Here is a 20,578-nt window from a genome sequence, read left to right as displayed (position 1 = left end):
CTCTGAGAGCTCAGAACGTGTGCTGGTAACAAATAATTTTGTTTGAACAGTCCTTCTCAAACATCCACTATTGGAAATGTCTTCGGTAGGTACTGTTAACGAACTGCGCGCTGCACTCCCTGCAGTAGTTGACGAAAGAGAAGTGGAACTACGTTCCTCTTCTGAAATTACTGGCGCTATTTCTCCTGAAGTTAGATTCCTATGTTCTGAGGAAGACTGATGCTTACGGCGTAGATGGTCATTTAAATTTGATGTGTTGCCAGAAAATTTAAAAATTTTTTTGCATATATGGCATTTAACTTCATTGCCATTTTTGGTAAAAAACTCCCAAACAGAAGATCTCTTCAATCCAGGCCGCATTATAAATATCTACACAAATTAAATTGTTAAAATCACTTCCTCAGTTAAAAATATTTAACAATTACCACGCTTAAAACGTTTGTCGATTAGGTTGACGTATGCTAAATTTATTTTAATATCTTTTTAACACTGATATATGCACAGCAAAAATTTAAATAGAACGAATGATTCGAAGAAATAGTAATGAGCGAATCATTCATACCAAAAACTAGTAGTTCGATAAAATAGTAATGAACGAATCATTCATACATAAAACTAGTAATTCGAAAAAATAGTAGTGAACGAATCATTCATGCCTAAAACTAGTAATTCGAAAAAATAGTAATGAACGAATCATTCATACCTAAAACGAGTAACTCGAAAAAATAGTAGAGAACGAATCTTTCATACCTAAAACTAGTAATTCGAAAAAATAGTAATGAACGAATCATTCATACCTATAACTAGTAACTCGAAAAAATAGTAGTGAACGAATCATTCATACCTAAAACTAGTAATTCGAAAAAATAGTAATGAACGAATTTCAAATGACTATCGAATGAATGAAAATTATTGAACTATCGAATAACTCGATAGTTTTCATTCGATAGTTCCCAACACTAATTCGCATTCCGCGCGCATTCAATCCAATTTGTTGTCATATCCTTCTGTGCACGATTTACTTGCAAATATTTTGTTTGCGGAATAGACTGTCGCTAGATTTTATTTTTTCTCAAAAAAAAAAACAACAAAAAGTAAACCATCACCATGGGATTATTAGATTTATGTGACGAATATTTTGGCGAACGGGATATATATAAGCTGCTCGAACTGGAAAAATCTGCATTACCCAAAGATATAAAAAAGGCCTACTACAAATTATCGCTTCAAGTGCATCCCGATCGTGTTAAGGATGAGGAGAAATCCACTGCAACAGAAAAATTCAAAGTTCTATCAAAGGTATATCAAGTACTTTCGGATAAACAAAAACGTGATTTATATGACGAACAAGGCGTCATAGACGACGAAGATGATATGGAGGGTAAACTGAACTCGTGGTTGGAATTATGGCGTCAAATATTTAAGCCGCTCACTGTAGAGGACATTTCGAATTATCAAAAATCATACATAGACTCCGAATTGGAACGAAATGATATGAAAAAAGCATATTTAAATGGCAAAGGTTGCATAAATCATATGATGAATGAAGTGCCATTCCTTAATGTGGAAAATGAGCCGCGCATGCAAAAAATCATTCGCGAAATGATTGATGCCGGGGAAGTGCCAGAATTTAAAATATTTACCGATGAGCCAACTCATAAACGCCGTCGCAGGCACAAGAAATATGCACGTGAATCTGAAGAAGCAGAAGAGATTAAGAAAAAAATGCAAAACAATAATAATCTAGAAAGGCAAATTATGGAACGTAATAAGTCGCGAGCGTCTAACTTTGATTCGTTCATGGAAAAATATGGTCGCGAAGATGCTGAGGACGACTCAGAGGTGTTCGATATTTGCGGTAAAGTTAAGTTAAAGAAATCATCTTCAAAAAAGAAACCAAAGGGTACACCTAAAACGAATGGCGTATAAAAAGGCAGGGTTCAAAAAAATCGCAAGTAGACTTGGTATAAAATTTATAGATTTGTATTTAAGGATAAGCGATTCACTGGTCACTCAATTATAGTTTGTAAAATACCTATAAACATAATAAAACAAATTACATATATAAGATGTCAGACACACTAATGGTGGAGGATGGAGAAATTTCAGAAGTTATAATATATATGTGTGCCTATGTGTATGCATTTGAGGTGCGCAGCACCAGTGGAAGTCAGCCGTGCCTCACAGTGTTCCAAACCACATCGGATATAATTAGGTAAATCACCGGCCCACCATCTGTGCGCACCGTTAGTACCAAATATTGCATTGGGTGAGAAATACAATCTACCTTGGTGTGGTGCGAGGCCAACCTTGAACTTCTGTAATTTTTTGGATAATGAAATTCGGTTGCCAGCAACTCCGCCGTGAGTTTCAATACCCATTCATAGCCACTCTTAAATTGTCGCTGCATCTTAATCTGACCCTGGCCATCGTAATTAAGATACAAATTCACAATTACAATAATTGTACTAACGGATGTCTACACAAGATGATGCCAGGGACTAGAGTCTTTGGACCCAGATCCAAAATATCAGTGCCTCTGGGAGTACACCCGAGCATATTTGAAGCGGAAGTGTTCGCCATAAGTGCGCTGAGGTGAATCTTCAACACGTATACTCCGACGAAACACTTCCCACACTCAGTGACAGTCAAACCACACTCAAGGCAATTTCGGAGATCGAAATAAAGTGAGCACTGGTCCTTGAATGTGTGGAAAAGCTAAATAAATTAGTAGCACACAATGTAGTTCTGCTGGCCTGGGTCCCGGCCACAGGGGAGTGTAGGGCAATGAGCAGACAGACAGCTTGGCTAGAGATTCAGCGACTTCACAACCGATTGGTCCTGAGCCGCTTCTTCCAGTTAGCCCACAGGAAACTAGGCGTCAACATTGTAGACAACAGCCATATGCCGAGATTGGGCTACAAGACGTAAGGCTAAGTTTTTGGGCTCACCATGCCCAGAGCATTATCACATTCAATCCCTCAAGCCTAGAGAACTACTAGGCTTCATCAAGGAAATCGGCTTTGATGAGGTGCTGTAAAGGAGATTAGGGCACAATAGACCAATGGTCGCGGTGCAATCCTCAATAATTATCTATATAAGGGACGTGAACAATCTTTTCTGAAAACCGCAGTACGAATGAAATGTTTACTAGCCTGATCACAATTACGAGTTGTGAATACAACTTTTCCTAGCATCAGAATAGTATGAAAGTGTCTCCATCATTGTATGCTATGGTCTCCACTTGTAGTTCTTGTTGTATTAACAGTGCTGCGCCCCATTCAATGAGCACGACCACTCACAACTTGTTGTTGTTGTTGTTGTAGCAGTGCTTCGCACCATCCAATAGGTGTGACCGATCACAACTTGTCATCAAAGTCCTCTAACGGGAGTCCAGGGAAACTGGCTGTTTCAACAGGATCAGCCCATAGGGAGATAGGTGTTAGAGGCGTAGGTTCTATATTACAATTGAAAAGATGGTTGGTGTCAAGAGGGGACACATCGCATGCAGGACATACATTACGTATGTCGGGGTTGATTCTGGACAAGTGAGAGTTTAACCTGTTACTCTATCTAGGGCGAAGTTGGGCCAGGGTGAGCCGTGTCTCCCTTGGTTGTTGGTGTAGTGTGCTTTCTTCTTCTGCAAGGGTAGAATATTGCATATTAATAACGGGGTTCACCGGGCGCGTCCTGGCAAAAGCGTTTACCGATTCAGTGTGGCTTTGGCTTAGGGCCTACTTATGTTTGTCTGGATCAAAGGATGTGTTGGCAGGTGCCGAATCTTCTCATAGTACTTATGGAGGTGTTCCCTTAACCCGCGTGGAGACGGTGCTAGATCAAGCAGTTGTTTGTAGGATGTCCTGTTTGTGACAATTTAGAAAAAACTGCTTGTTCAGCATTTCGTTGTGCTCTTTCATATTGAGCTCTTTCCTGCAGCCTTTTCCAGTATGTGTTTTTAAGACCAGGCGACCAAACTGGTGACGCGTAGCTCATGAGCGGCCGGCCAATTGCTTTGTACGTGGTCAGCAACGTTTCTTTATCTTTTCCCCAGGTGCTGCTGGCAAACGACTTGAGAATTTTGTTGCGGCTTTATATATAATTTCGGCGGCATGCGCCTTGAAGGTTTGAGTAAGATCGAACGTTACCCCTAAGATCTTTAGTTGACTTACAGTCGGTAGTGTCCCGCGAGGACAGGCACCTTGTAGTGGTGCATGGACTTACGCCAATCGTAAATTGTTGCGAGCCGGCCGGATGGGGGCAGCCTGGCTACCCACTCCGGCTAATTCGCCGCGCATGAGAGTGGTAACCAGGAACTGTTACCTCCTAATCCAGGGTGTTATGCGACACCATTGGACTAGTTTGCGACCAGGAGGTTTACAACACCGGCTATATTATAACGGCACCTCCCTGATACCGGGCCGCCTTCGGGAGTAACTATGGCCTTACCGCGTCAAGGGACTCTGCCGCGGTGGACGAACCGAGTTTCCCTATATATTAAAATAGATCACTACGTTTGCCATGTCAAGCATGTCATCGTAAGAACAAGATGATGAATACAAACACAAATACAAAGAACAAAAATAAACCGCAGGGTGGGAAAGCAAGCTAAATGCCAAGAGCGGCGGTAACAACAAACGCCGAAGGGAAAAACAGGGCGAGAGAACCTACCCCTGAGCCATCTAAACTTGACGGCGTAAGAACTTGCCATTTTTGAGGAGCATGCCAGGGACGACGATGACCAAACGTCCGGGAGCGAGACGGTCAAAAAATCAAAAAATGGGCACTGCAGTCAAAATCCAGCACCAGAGTGGGCAGAGCACCACCAAGACGGTTAGCGAGGATAAACAACACAACGGTGGGTCAACCACCACCGTCGGGAACAATATGGCCAGCAAAATTCAACAGCACAGTGGGCAAAGTACCACAAAAACAGAGCAGCATCAAACCACACAATGGTGGGTTAATCACCACCAGTTGGCCAAGCCGAGGAGAGGCTAGGAAAAGCGACAAGAGCCCAGGAAAGGGGCACCCATCCACCCAAGGAACGGAAAAAAGCGCAGCCAGAGACAGCCCTTGCGAAAACTGGCAAAGAAGACCCCGAGGGGATATGGAAGAGCGGCGGGAGAGTCGCAAACGCTCACCCTCAAGAGAGAGGCATCGACACAGCCAGGGCCGTAGAGAGAAAATCCAGGCCCGGGACTAAACAATTTACGGGCCCTATAAAAAATCCACTAATACATTTGATTAACTTGAATTAATGACGTCTCATTCATGAACCATTATTCATGGATTACATCAAAACAAAATTTTGCAACATCAACTAAATGATTTTTGGACTAAGAGCTGAAAATAAAATAATCACAAAATATTTACTATTTATACTATTTTATTGTAACGTAGAAATAAAATTCTCTTTTAACAGCCACGTATTGTTTTAAATAATCTTTTCTAGTTATTTGGTAACATTATAGGGTAATTGTTTACTTTAGCTCACAACTGCTAAAACCCGACCAAAAATATCGGGAGAGGTGTCAAAAGACGCGTTTCGATCCCAGGACCACGAATCCGAAACGGAAATTCAAAATTTTATTTCGTTTCGGAGATATTTGCAAACAAAATTTAAAAATTTCATGTGGTTGTTGTTTTGCTGATTTTGTAGTACCACACACAAGAAAAACTGTGGGTAAAAGTGTTTTGCGCGGATATAGTTTTGGTCTCCAAACCGGTGTTGGACCCACCCAGGGTAATTTTTTATAAGCGCGACCGAAGGCCGCCAATGCAGAAAGGTGTTCTGTGCAAAAATACTATGGATCCCATCCCCGGTTTCGGAGCGTTCCGGGCCATTTTTCGGTTTTTTGGAAATAAATTTTGACAGAAATAAAAGTTTGAATTTCCGCTCTCGGATACGTGGTCCTGGGATCAACACGTCTCCCGATATTTTTGGTCAGGTTTTAGCAGTTGTGAGCTAAAGTAAACAATTACCCATTATAGTACATTTCTGATAAATATATAATGATGATATTAATATAATGTTTTAATTATTCAATATAGAAGGTGTGACGGACTTATTTCTGCTGAGGTATGCCCAGTCCATCCAGGGTTCCTATGGTTGGTGGGAGAACCTATTCCGATTGAAATAAGTAAACAAAGGAGTTCCGAAAACGGTATAAGATTTATTTAAACATTCAATGTCCTTAATAGCTACTCCTATTCTGTGGCCCTGTCTCGTTAAGAGTAGCTGAGGTAGAACCCCTCTGCTAAGCTCCCCGTCAGTTGGAGAGTAGAAACCTCCTACTGAATATAAAACTAATCACGAAATGAAGAAACCTTCAGGTCGTGTTTTGGTCAGTGTGGTAGAAGTCCACTGACTCATATGCCTATCTCAAAGCTTCTGGCCTTACAAGCTAATTTGTCGCCCTTATATACGATTTCGTACGCCGGCGGACGGTTATTTCCTAAAAACAATTCATTAGTAACAATTCCAACGTTATAAAATTATGTAGGACTGCGCGCAGGCAGTCAGTAATTTTACAATAACAATTATGAAAAGTAGAAATGCAAAAATCGAATACTAGTCCAACGCTACTTTCGCTGCATTCTATTAGTATATCCATACGCTTACATGCTAACATACGTGTTCCCTTCCTCCATTATCATGCCTATGGTTTGTATGGCTACAGGACCATTGTACAGGTTTACAAGTATGATATGTAATGGAGGGAAACAATTTCTTTCCCTTTCTAACACACGGCAGTTTGACATTTCGGTCAGTGTCAAACTAGCGTGGAACCCAGTGGAACCTGCGTGGAACATGAGTTTTGACACTGAACGAAGTGTCAAAATTACCCGGGTTGCTTCGTCGAAAGCGACACAGGGAAACAAAAAAGGGATCGGAATATCAGATATGGGTTGCTGTGATGGTAAATTTTTTTGAACGAATTTAGTAGGAAATTCTAAGTGCACCCATATGGGTCCTTCAGAAAATTATAAAAAGTCTTCAATTTGGGTTATCTGAGGACGCGTAGTTATTCCAGTATTAAGAATACAAAGACGGGAGTTAAGTTTTTCTACCCGTTCAAAAGTTCTCCGCGAAAAACAGTTTGAAACCGAGGTCGACTGCAATAACCCGTCCAAAAAAGCGAAAAGAAAAATGAAAAGACGCGTTTTGTCCTGTTATCAATAGTCCAAAAGCGGAAAAGTATTCGAATTATTGGAAGCGAGGCAAAAACGCGTCTATTAATACCTCCCCCGACGGTTTTGGTCGTATTTTGGCAATCGTCCCCGGTAATAAAGTATCACAATTTGTTAATTAAAATTGTCCAAAACATATGTATTTTAAAGAGAGAAGTAATTAAGCGCTCGTTCGAAAGTAAATAAGGATATTTCTTTGTAATTTTACAATAAAAATTTTACGCAGTTTTCGTTAGCAGCTACTACACTTTTCTTGTACCTAAGAAGTACAACAGTGCAAAATAGCATCCACACAAAAAACGAATAAGAACAAGCATTTTATCAGGTGAGCGTGGCTGTGTATGTGCGTGCTTCTACATATCCTACTTGTAGACCTTTACAATGTACAGGACCTGGCCCTTCAGTTGATGTACTGGTTTCTAAAATAAACAGCTATCTTCCCGATCTTTCCGGTTTCTTCACCTCGCGTAAAGCGCCAAATACACGACACGAACATTTCCGCGAACATTCCCGTTATGTCATGTTTCTGCGACCTTTTCTGTCGTGTATGGTGGTGTTTGCCAGTTCCCGCAAATGTTCGCCAAAAATCAAAATATTTTAATTTTTGGCGAACATTTGCGCGAACTGTTCGTGCGTGTATGGCGAAATAGCTCATAATCGTAGTAATTTCTGAACGGAACAGACGTGCGCGGGAAAGTAAAATGGACAATAAAAAATTTCTGAGTGAATTTATTGAAATGTATAAATTTATTTTACGCTTAATTGCCACAGCGCGCAATATTGCTGCAGCACAATTGTTGTCCGTATTCATCGCTGTCTGAAAGAGAACTAATGTTCGGCCAAAAGTTCGTATGGTGTATGGCCAAAGCTGCGAACAAGGTTGCGGAATGTTCGCGGAAATGTTCGTGTCGTGTATTTGGCGCTTAACTTTATCTGAATAACGAGAAAATCTTGGTTGCCATTGTTGTTTCGGTTAAAAACGGTCAATTAGGCATAGATTGTTACGGTCTGCTGCTACGGTCTACGGCTACGATCCACTTGGGAGCGTATTCGCGCATGGTTCAATTATGTACAGGTTGGCTCATCTCATCAGCTGATTTTATTTATGTCATTGCATGGGCGAAGGGATTGTCAAAAGGAGATGGCAAACTCAAAATAAAACCAACACATTGGCAACATTTTACTTACACATACAAAAACTGCTAAGTTTTATGTTTCCATTCCATACCATTCGCACCAACACCAGTACACAGATTTTGACAATTTGAACAGACATGTTTTGTTGCTTTACAGATGAGCCAACCTGTATATAGTTGAACCATGGTATTCGCACGAACACACCTAGTGATGGGGCGAAAATTGCGATAAAAAGTATAGAAAAACAAGGAAAAAAAACAGACGGGCCATCACTAGCAAAAATTGCCATGAGTTTTCCGGCAAAAAGAAAAAGAGGAAAGGTGAAAAATTGCGTGAGCGAAATTTTGGCGACCCTACAATTATACAAACGGGATATATAACATCTAGGGGCATAACTTCAGCAGCAAAGGCGTCAAGTTCCGCCAATATAGTGCTTTAGTAACCTTATTGCTCATTTCGCATCCCCAACGATACTCAACTATACTGCTTTGGTAACCTTATTGCTCACTGCGCATCCCCAACGATACTCAACTAATCACAAAACGTCCTCGCCGGCTGTGCGCGTAAGCAGGTGATTGTCCAGAAACTAGGAAATAGTCGATAGCGCAAAGCACCGAAACCGTTCTTTCCGACAAATCTCGTTTCTACGCGTCTATTTTGGGTGGTAATAAACCTTGCACCGGTTGTGTTGCGTGGACACAAGATCCAGTTGAAGTAGGTCGGCGTTCGCAGTCACACCTTGTGAGATAAACCACTTCCTCTACGTTTACGAAGAACCCTACCATCTGCGGAAAAGCGTCCGACACCACCTCTGCCTCCAGGGCCAGCAGTACGCTGCCGCGTAATACAATCAACGTCAAAGAGCCAAGTCATCCGGCTCGTAAAGGGTAGCACGAAGCTTTATCGCCACCCGGTTTACTCGGTTACCTCGACCCAAAGCGCCAACCATCACCAACGGCGCCTACTATTATCACGGGCACCACCGACAACAATATTAGCCGCAACCTTATCAGCTACGACCATAACGGCTACAACAATACTAGCCGCATCCTTATCAGCTACGACTATACCGGCTATGACAATGCTAGCGCAACCCTATCAGCTACGACCATAACGGCTACAACGATACTAGCCGCATCCTTATCAGCTACGACTATACCGGCTATAACAATTCAAGCGCAACCGTATCAGCTACGACCGTACGGACTACAACAATACCAGCTACAATAACAACCACAGGGCAGCGAATACAGGCCTGCGGCCATACCAATTGCGACAACGAATATCAGCGGTTATAGCGGTGAGTTCGTTCCAATACTGAACTAAATATACGTATTTGTAGTCTCAACCTTGTTATTTATTTTTTTTTTGACTCTGCAACAACATATATTGTTAATATACAGACATATTCAAATTCAAGGCTATCACCCTAGTATAGAATCTTAACACGTAATACATACATACCTGCATATACCCAAGTTAAAGAGAGCAAGCTGCATCCACTTGTAGTAAAGTTAACTTATTATATCATGCAAAAAAAAAAGTAGACGTAACGTAAAGTTAAGTAGATTGGTTTAATTAACTTAGAAGCAAGAAAAAAAAAACAATACCAGCACTGACTGGTAAATGCAAAACAGTTTACGTTTTACCTCAACACGTAAAACGATTTCGTTAATTTTACCATAAATTTAAAAGTTCACGTTTTACCTGAACATGTAAACGATTTCGTAAATTTTTCGATGAATTTAAAAGTACGCGTTTTACCTGAACATGTAAAACGATTCCGTTGATTTTCCTATAAATTTAAAAATTATGTTTTACTTGAATATGTGAAACAATTTCTTAGAGGAGTATGATTTACCCCAAATTTAATCTTAATTGCGTTTATAACAAATTTTCTTAGTACATATTACATATTAGTGTCATTATACTATGCGTTATACCGAATTGATATTTTGTTAAACTCAAAAATAAGTTCTACTACAACAACATATTAATTTTGTAAGGGGGCCCCAATTATCGGAATTTGTATCCAAACTGTATAGCCCTAGAATAGGTTTGTGAATGAAACGAAAACGGGCATTTAACCAAATTTTTAATTTGTATGTAATATATCTACTATTCATAAGCACATTTATTTACAATTTTTTTTTTTCACACCAAGCGCTTATAACCCTTGTCAAGAAAAAAGGGGGGTGACATAAATATAGGTATAGCTTTAAATATTTCTTTTATAGCATACATACGTTAGTAAAAATGAAATTTGAATAAACTTGTAAATAATATGGGAATGCTGGCGTCGCCATTTATTTAGAAAGCACGTAGGGTTACCAGGTAAGGGGACACCGAAATACAGGTGCGTCGGTGGCCATGGTTTTTGAGGGTGGTATCAGCACCGGGCGTCGCAACACCACCCGCGGCGCCCCCTATATATATTCGGCCCTTTTCCTTTTTGCATTTTAATTTTCAGCGGTTTTTTCCATTTTCAGGGTTAGTAACCGGCCATGTCCGGTTCGGTAACATTTTTTGCGTTAGTTTTTTTGAATTTTTAAGTTTTGAATTTAACGGTCTGTCCGTGGCATCCGGTTCGACCGGATGTCGTTTATTTTGTATTGATAAACGTTTTGAGTCGGTCTCTCCGCTTCTGGCAGGTTTTTTTTTTTTTAATTTGACAGCTTTTAGTTTTGATAGGCATGATAGGAATTTTTTTTCTGTTTATGGCGCAGGAACAGTAAGGTTGGCAGGGACCCGCCCCAGCCGGCAATGGCTAGCCACTGTGCACCACCACATCATGCCGACCGCCTTCCTTACTGCTTCCACCGTAAATGCGATTCCATAACAGATGGCGCCCAACGTGGTTCCTGAGGCGCCGGGTGCGAGGGTCACTCCAGGTCAACTTGTGAAGTTGACCATCCCACCAGTCCGAGTGAACAGCCACAGGAGCTGCCACCTACGTTGCGGTAGGATGGTTAGACGGATCAGGGTGTCCGGAGTGATCATCGTCTCCGGTAGCTGAGGGATCCACGGGACTTCACGTCAGTCCTCCGAATTTTTGTATTCACCCGGTGAGGCAGTGCTGCACGCACTTTATTTTTTTTGTAGTTGGGTTTTTTTTTTGTTGCCGGAATGTTGTCCGTAGTCGGCGTTGGTAAATTTTGTCCGCTAAATGGGTTTTTTTTTGTAACGTCTAATTTTTATAACTTTTTACCTACCGAATTTGTGTTGTCATGTGTGAGTGAGTGGGTGAATTGTAAGGACCCCAGCTCATCCCACGTCTCAGGTGGCAACACCTAGTGCCACCTGGATTGTGACGGGTTGAGCTGGGATTCAAAGTGGCACTCCTTCCTGTCCCACCAGACTGGGGGAGCGGTTCCGAAACCGCTCCACCCATTGCGGCGGAGGCAGGAGGGGTGTCCAGTGAGAATGGACGGGAGGCCTCAACACCCCCAACCAGTCCCAGGGGCAAGCCCCTGGAGACTGCCCCTGCGTTGCGGCTGGGCGTGTTGAGATCAACCCGTGTGTGCCTGGAGTGACCCTAGTGGCACCAACCAGTCTCGGAGGGGGGCCTTAAGACCCCCTCGCATTTCGGTTGGGAGCACTAGGGACAAGTATGAATGGATTTGTGATTTTTTGTTTTTGCCTGTGGCCCGAGTGCCTTCGGGAAGGGGATGCCAGCATTCCCATTGATTATATAACTAATCATTTTTTTCTTGCAGCTTGACTTTTTTTTTGTACGGCTATCAATCGTAGCAATTATTATTTGCGAGCTTTTTGTATTTCCTCGCGCACCTGTAGATATATATATAAAAATTTTTTTTATCAATCATCGTTAGGTATACGAAGTGAAGGGGTGGAATTAAACTTTTTTTCTCCCTCCAATCCCTAACTGCCTTACGTGGCAACAATTTTTTTTTTAATCTACGTTTTGACCTTTTTTTTTGAATATGTCGCGCGACCAGTCTTTCGGGCAAGCGGGCCGGAATACTCCGTTCGGGAGTGCGGGGAATTTCCGGGGAAACCAGAACCGGGGCGGTAATAATAGAGGGGCTTTCTCCAAGGCCAGGCGTCCCTTGGTGGTGCACACCCCAGTAGGGGGACAATACGGAGATCCCACGGTAATGAACGTGGGCTCGGACCTGAATGACCCTCGCGATAAAATGGACAGACCTGTAAGCGCCAGTAACCTTAATGCGCCCTTATTAAACACGCATGATATTTCGGGGCTAATGACCAATGTGTCGACCTATGCACCGGATGGAGCTGGTGCCTTACCATTACACCAAGGAGTTGGAAACTCTGGAGAAGCTGCAGGGGATCGGGCGAATACCCTAGGAATGCAGGATGAAGCTACTCGTGGAGGCTCGTGGGTGGACGTGCTACACCAGCTGTTCCAGGCTTCGCAGGAGGAAATGCGGAGAGACCATGGACCAGCTCAACGCCGATCTCGAATCCGCGCAGCAATCAATTCATCAAAACCGGAACGCAAATAGGATGGACCGTAACCCACTTCCAACAATAGTACCACCAATGTACCCGACTCCGAGCAGCATAGTAGTGAAACCGCAGGAGTGGAAAATCTCATTCGACGGCACTGGGAGCGTAGCCGATTTCCTTTTTAAGCTGAACACCTTGTGTGAGCGCACTCAATGCACGGACGAACAAATTATGGCTAGTTTCCACCTGTTTCTTTCCGGGCGGGCCGAAGAATGGTACTGGCTGTTCACAAAACAAAACCCTAATGCGACCTATGCCTTTTTATGCTACTCATTGAAAAGAGATTTTGGCACCTTGAAAACTGATCACGAGATCATGATGGAGATCTCCATGCGCAAGCAGAAAGCAAGTGGGTGCTATGACGTGTTCCACACGGACATAATCTCCTTGAACGCACGCTTAAGAGAACCCATGTCGGAGCTTCTACTGATTGACATAATAAAAAGAAACGTCAACAGTAGCCTTAAGCTGATGCTTTTTAACGCAGATGTAAGGACCCTTCATGATATACGCGATGTAGCACGCAGAGGTGAACAAGTGCTGAAATAAAGCAAGCTGTGACAGCCCCGGACATAAGGATGGAAGGAGAGGACGGCGAAATGGATCCACAGATAGAGGCGCTGGAATATCGACGCAACAGGAGGCCAGACTATTCGGGAATCCAATGCTGGAATTGCCAGGCAATGGGCCACTCATACATATACTGCGAGGAACCCATTAGGAATCCTTTTTGTTTTAAATGCGGCCATAGGGGAGTATTAACTCCAAAATGCCCTAGGGACCATCGCAGGCAGGGAAACCAGTACCCGAGCGAGAAGGCGGGGGATCCTCGTTCGGCTTCATAGCTCCCACACTAGCCGGTGCTCGAAGTGTCGTCCCGTGCACCGAACCAGAGGGTGAATCTCTGCATGGAGGTGGTGAGCTTCCGAGGTGCAGTAGTACCCTGGCAAAGGAACACCCAAACGTGATAATAACTTACCCTGACAGTACGGACAATTCGAATAGTTCTGAATCCGAGAGTCAAACATCCTCATCAGCGATGGGAGAGCCGACCAGAATTCTGCAACGCCAGCATAGGGATGTCGCTTGCCAAACGCATTTTTCACCAAACCTTGAAGAAAGGGAACATAGGTACGAACAAATAAGACATACCATTTTTGAACAATACCCGGTATCGGACAATATTTTGAAGTTTTGGAAGAGATACCACAGGAGAGTACAGGAGCGTAGACTGCTGCAAGCCACCACGTTAACGCTTACAGAGGATGAAAGGCCTCTCGTAAAGGCTAAAATTAAGGATAGTTTTCTCGTAGGGTTGTTGGACTCGGGAGCCAACGTTTCCATCTTAGGGAAAAATGGATTAGAATTCCTAGAGGATAACGGCTTCGAATATCAGCCCCTATATGCGTTCGTATATACCGCGGGCGTTTTTACCTTGTTCCCTCATTGCTCCAAGAAGCGTATTTCGGGGTAGATTTTTGGAGAGCATTTGCGTTAGCTCCCGAAATATTCCCAAGCGTAGAGTGCATAGAGATTAGACTTGAAAAGGAAGAGGAACTTAACCTCCATGAATTGTCACCAGACCGGAAATTAGAATTGCAAAAGGTCATCGAGACGTTTCCTTCGTACGAGAAATTAGGCCTAGGCCAAACTAAATTAGTGGAGCATCACATTGACACCGGTGATGCCGTTCCCATAAAAAGCAAACATTTCCCTCTTTCGCCACCGAGGCAAGCCGAAGCTTTTAGCGAACTAGACAGGTTACTCGAGTTAGGAGTTATAGAAGAATCAAACTCCCCGTGGTGTAGTCCTGTAGTACTGGTCCGGAAACCAGGTAAAGTTAGGCTGTGCATAGATTCCAGGAAGGTCAACGCGGTGACTAAGAAGGACTCATACCCTCTTCCTCATATCAACGGCTTATTGAGCAGACTAAAGGATACGCATTTTATTAGTGGCATTGATCTGAAGGACGCGTTCTTCCAGATCAAATTTACAGAGTCCTCCAAGGAAAAAACAGTATTCGCAGTTCCGGGGAGGCCTCTGTACCACTTCAAAGTAATGCCATTTGGTCTGTGCAATGGACCGCAGACTATGAGTAGGCTGATGGACAAGGCAATCCCTTCGCGTTTGCGAGAGAACGTCTTTGTCTATCTGGACGACCTGATGGTATGCAGCACTAATTTTGAAGACCACCTGAAATTGCTAGCGGAAGTGGCCCAATGTTTGAGAGACTCAGGGCTGACAATAAACGTGAAGAAAAGTAAATTTTGTCAGAAGGAAATACGCTACTTAGGGTACTTGATAGGCAGCGGGTGTCTGAAAGTGGATCTGGGAAAAATAGAAGCAATGCAAAACTTCCCGATCCCTAAATCCCCTCGGCAAGTGCGTAGGTTTGTGGGCATGGCGAATTGGTACAGGGCGTTTATTACCAACTTTGCTGACTTGGCAGGTCCCTTGACCGATTGTCTCCGTAAGTCAGCAGGCCCGTTCAAGCTTACCTCTGAAGCTATAGAGGCCTTCGAAAAGCTAAAAGTAGCTTTGAGTTCCGCCCCTGTCTTGGCCCAACCAGACTTTTCAAAGGAATTTGTAATACAATGCGACGCTTCCAAAATAGGTGTTGGCGGAGTGTTGTTCCAGGTCGATGACGAGGGCGCTGAGCATCCGATCGCGTTTGTGTCGAAAAAACTGAATAATGCTCAACACAATTACACGGTAACCGAGCTGGAATGTCTCGCCGCCATAATCAGCATGAAGCGTTTTCGACCCTATGTTGAAGGATTACCGTTTCGTATCATCACGGACCACTCTAGTCGTAAGTGGTTAATGACATAAAAGGACTTGAGCGGGAGCTTGGCGAGGTGGTCGCTCTTACTGCAAAGATACGACTTTAAAATGGAACATCGTAAGGGCACCCTGAATGTAGTACCAGATGCGCTGTCGCGGTTTGTTGCCGATGAGTTGACTTTCACTACCACACCCGGGAAAATAGATTTAGCCTCTCCCGAATTTAGCAGCAACGAATATTTGGACTTGATTCGGACCGTCACCGAAAACGAGGAATCGCTTCCGGATTTACGAGTGGTGGACGGGGTAATTTTCAAACGAGTTAAATTTCGTAAGGGGGTGGAAGGGGAAGAAGACTCACTGTGGCGATTATGGTTGCCGAAAGGGTTGACTGAGGAAGCAGTGAGATTAGCACATGACGCTAACCGGAGTTACCATGGCGGGTGGCAGAAAACCTTAGAACGTGTTAGGCAGAAGTACTTCTGGCCGCAGCAGGCTAAGGACGTCAGGGACTACGTCCAGCGTTGTGATACCTGCAAATCAGTAAAACCTACTAATCAGCAGTCGAGACCGCCTATAGAAAATACCTTTGTATCCGAGAGGCCATTTCAGCGATTATATTGCGATTTCTTAGGCCGTATCCGAGATCTAAGCGGCGAAATCAATTTCTTTTCACGGTCTACGGCTACGATCCACTTGGGAGCGTATTCGCGCATGGTTCAATTATGTACAGGTTGGCTCATCTCATCAGCTGATTTTATTTATGTCATTGCATGGTCGAAGGGATTGTCAAAAGGAGATGGCAAACTCAAAATAAAACCAACACATTGGCAACATTTTACTTACACATACAAAAACTGCTAAGTTTTATGTTTCCATTCCATACCATTCGCACCAACACCAATACACAGATTTTGACAATTTGAACAGACATGTTTTGTTGCTTCACAGATGAGCCAACCTGTATATAGTTGAACCATGGTATTCGCGCGAACACACCTAGTGATGGGGCGAAAATTGCGATAAAAAGTATCGAAAAACAAGAAAAAAAACAGACGGGCCATCACTAGCGAAAATTGCCATGAGTTTTCCGGCAAAAAGAAAAAGAGGAAAGGTGAAAAATTGTGTGAGCGAAATTTTGGCGACCATACAATTATACAAACGGGATATATAACATCTAGGGGCATAACTTCAGCAGCAAAGGCGTCAAGTTCCGCCAATATACTGCTTTAGTAACCTTATTGCTCACTTCGCATCCCCAACGATATTCAACTATACTGCTTTGGTAACCTTATTGCTCACTGCGCATCCCCAACGATACTCAACTAATCACAAAACATCCTCGCCGGCTGTGCGCGTAAGCAGGTGATTGTCCAGAAACTAGGAAAGAGTCGATAGCGCAAAGCACCGAAACCGTTCTTTCCGACAAATCTCGTTTCTACGCGTCTATTTTGGGTGGTAATAAACCTTGCACCGGTTGTGTTGCGTGGACACAAGATCCAGTTGAAGTAGGTCGGCGTTCGCAGTCACACCTAGTGATATAAACCACTTCCTCTACGTTTACGAAGAACCCTACCATCTGCGGAAAAGCGTCCGACACCACCTCTGCCTCCAGGGCTAGCAGTACGCTGCCGCGTAATACAATCAACGTCAAAGAGCCAAGTCATCCGGCTCGTAAAGGGTAGCACGAAGCTTTATCGCCACCCGGTTCACTCGGTTACCTCGACCCAAAGCGCCAACCACCACCAACGGCGCCTACTATTATCACGGGCACCACCGACAACAATATTAGCCGCAACCTTATCAGCTACGACCATAACGGCTACAACAATACTAGCCGCATCCTTATCAGCTACGACTATACCGGCTATGACAATGCTAGCGCAACCCTATCAGCTACGACCATAACGGCTACAACAATACTAGCCGCATCCTTATCAGCTACGACTATACTGGCTATAACAATGCTAGCGCAACCGTATCAGCTACGACCATACGGCTACAACAATACCAGCTACAATAACAACCACAGGGCAGCGAACACAGGCCTGCGGCCATCCCAATTGAGACAACGAATATCAGCGGTTAAAGCGGTGAGTTCGTTCCAATACTGAACTAAATATACGTGTTTGTAGTCTCAACTTGTTCTTTATTTTTTTTGACTCTGCAACAACATATATTGTTAATATACAGACATATTCAAATTCAAGGCTATCACCCTAGTATAGAATCTTAGCACGTAATACATACATACCTGCATATACCCAAGTTAAAGAGAGCAAGCTGCATCCACTTGTAGTAAAGTTAACTTATTATATCATGCAAAAAAAAAGTAGACGTAACGTAAAGTTAAGTAGATAGGTTTAATTAACTTAGAAGCAAGAAAAAAAACAATACCAGCACTGACTGGTAAATGCAAAACAGTTTACGTTTTACCTGAACATGTAAAACGATTTCGTTAATTTTACCATAAATTTAAAAGTTCACGTTTTACCTGAACATGTAAACGATTTCGTTAATTTTTCGATGAATTTAAAAGTACGCGTTTTACCTGAACATGTAAAACGATTCCGTTGATTTTCCTATAAATTTAAAAATTATGTTTTACTTGAATATGTGAAACAATTTCTTCGAGGAGTATGATTTACCCCAAATTTAATCTTAATTGCGTTTATAACAAATTTTCTTAGTACATATTACATATTAGTATCATTATACTATGCGTTATACCGAATTGATATTTTGTTAAACTCAAAAATAAGTTCTACTACAACAACATATTAATTTTGTAAGGGGGCCCCAATTATCGGAATTTGTATCCAAACTGTATAGCCCTAGAAGAGGTTTGTGAATGAAACGAAAACGGGCATTAAACCAAATTTTTACTTTGTATGTAATATATCTACTATTCATAAGCACATTTATTTACAATTTTTTTGTTTTCACACCAAGCGCTTATAACCCTTGTCAAGAAAAAAGGGGGTGACATAAATATAGGTATAGCTTTAAATATTTCTTTTATAGCATACATACGTTAGTAAAAATGAAATTTGAATAAACTTGTAAATAATATGGGAATGCTGGCGTCGCCATTTATTTAGAAAGCACGTAGGGTTACCAGGTAAGGGGCCACAGAAATACAGGTGCGTCGGTGGCCATGGTTGAGGGTTGAGGCGCCCCCTATATATATTCGGCCCTTTTCCTTTTTGCATTTTAATTTTCAGCGTTTTTTCCCATTTTCAGCGTTAGTAACCGGCCATGTCCGGTTCGGTAACATTTTTTTGCGTTAGTTTTTTTTTTTAATTTTTAAGTTTTGAATTTAACGGTCTGTCCGTGGCATCCGGTTCGACCGGATGTCGTTTACTTTGTATTGATAAGCGTTTTGAGTCGGTCTCTGCGCTTCTGTCAGGTTTTTTTTTTAATTTGACAGCTTTTAGTTTTGATAGGCATGATAGGAACTTTTTTTCTGTTTATGGCGCAGGAACAGTAAGGTTGGCAAGGACCCGTCCCAGCCGACAATGACACTGTGCACCACCACATCATGCCGACCGCCTTCCTTACTGCTTCCACCGTAAATGCGATTCCATAACAAGATGAATTATTGTTCTGTGCAGGTAAGGGACGTAAATATTGAAACAGAGTGGGCCAATTAATGGTGACTTATCCATAACCAGATAGAACAGCTGATCGAACCTACCTTATTATTGTTCGCTGTAAAAAATGAACCAATTTCTACTCCAAGGTAGGAATTGCCATCATCCGGTGGCAAAATCCTGATAAATAATTTTGCATATAAATGCTACAACAACGATTTGAGCCAGATAAATCCAGATAGAAGTCTGGTTCAATTTGTGAGCCAGATAATTTGTTAATTACTTCTTTTTAGTTTAGCAACGCTGCAACGTTAAATGAAAAAAGGCAGCGGCATCTGCCTATCACATTTCCCGTGTGCGAAAATTTCACGATATCTGCTTCTCAAGTCTCTCAATGATCCAGAGCATTCCCGTGAGAATTGAGTGTGAGCCGGAGCTGTAAAACTCACTGGAAGACGGCAATAGACACATATTTCAGTTACATCTGCGGATAATGCTTTGTTGTTGTTGTTGTTGTTGTAGCGATTAGGTTACTCCCCGAAGGCTTTTGGGAGTGTTATCGATGTGATGGTCCTTTGTCGGATACAGATCCGATACGCTCCGGTAACACAGCACCATTAAGGTGCTGGCCCGACCATCTCGGGAACGATTTATATGGCCACATTAAACCTTCAGGCCATCCCTCCCTCCCCACCCCCAAGTTCCATGAGGAGCTTGGGGTCGCCAGAGCCTCGTCTGTTAGTGAAACGGGATTCGCCGCTCGAAAGTGAGGTTGACAATTGGGTTGGAGAAGCTATATATTGCGCTACACAACCCCTTGAATCCCGAGGATAATGCGTATTGAAATTTAGTAGTACAAATTTTATGCACAGCAATTTCAGAGGTGTTTGACGCTTAATCTGGAGACATTGGTGCTTTATCGGTAACCGTATCGGTAACCTTATAACAGCTGATTCGACCAACCTTATGAGAATGAATGCAATCGATTATTGGTGCCGCTAAGGTCGTACCCGTATCGTAGCCAACCAATTGGGTTTTGGTTACCGTCGTAACGATAAACAGCTGATTACGTTAGGGATACGGATACAGCGATACGACATACGGCACCAATGACTCCGGCTTTAGTAGTCCACATAAAGTTTAAGCCATTGTTTACTATAGTCATAGTGTACAAGTACAAGTGTGTTGTTGTTTCGGTTGAAAACGGTCAATTGGGGTTCTGTGCAGAGACGTAAAAGATTGAAACAGGGTTTATGTAGTCACAAAGGTGGTGGTCCTGTTCCACAGCATTTTAATTTTATATCATGGCAAAAAGTGTTCAGTTCAGAGTTATTGATTTTCATTAAAAGTTTAAATTATTAGGGAGGGTTACTCCTTTC

General features: G+C 42.7%; 1 protein-coding gene and 1 long non-coding RNA gene across 2 annotated transcripts in view; one reads left to right on the top strand and one right to left on the bottom strand.

The window, feature by feature from the left end:
- LOC137236563 (uncharacterized) overlaps nt 1-20,578 on the bottom strand; it is a 29,359-nt gene that overhangs the window by 5,514 nt on the left and 3,267 nt on the right. The gene's annotated exons all lie outside the window — the stretch shown is intronic.
- LOC137236552 (J domain-containing protein CG6693-like) lies at nt 960-2,070 on the top strand. Its single transcript, XM_067759309.1, has one exon. It carries the CDS (start codon nt 1,108-1,110, stop codon nt 1,927-1,929), a length of 822 nt encoding a protein of 273 aa, XP_067615410.1. The 5' UTR covers nt 960-1,107; the 3' UTR covers nt 1,930-2,070.

This window comes from Eurosta solidaginis, chromosome 1 (genome assembly GCF_040869045.1).
Source record: "Eurosta solidaginis isolate ZX-2024a chromosome 1, ASM4086904v1, whole genome shotgun sequence".
Taxonomy (NCBI): domain Eukaryota; kingdom Metazoa; phylum Arthropoda; class Insecta; order Diptera; family Tephritidae; genus Eurosta; species Eurosta solidaginis.
The sequence above is the reverse complement of the archived record's forward strand: the minus strand, read 5'-3'. Positions and strand labels throughout refer to the sequence as shown.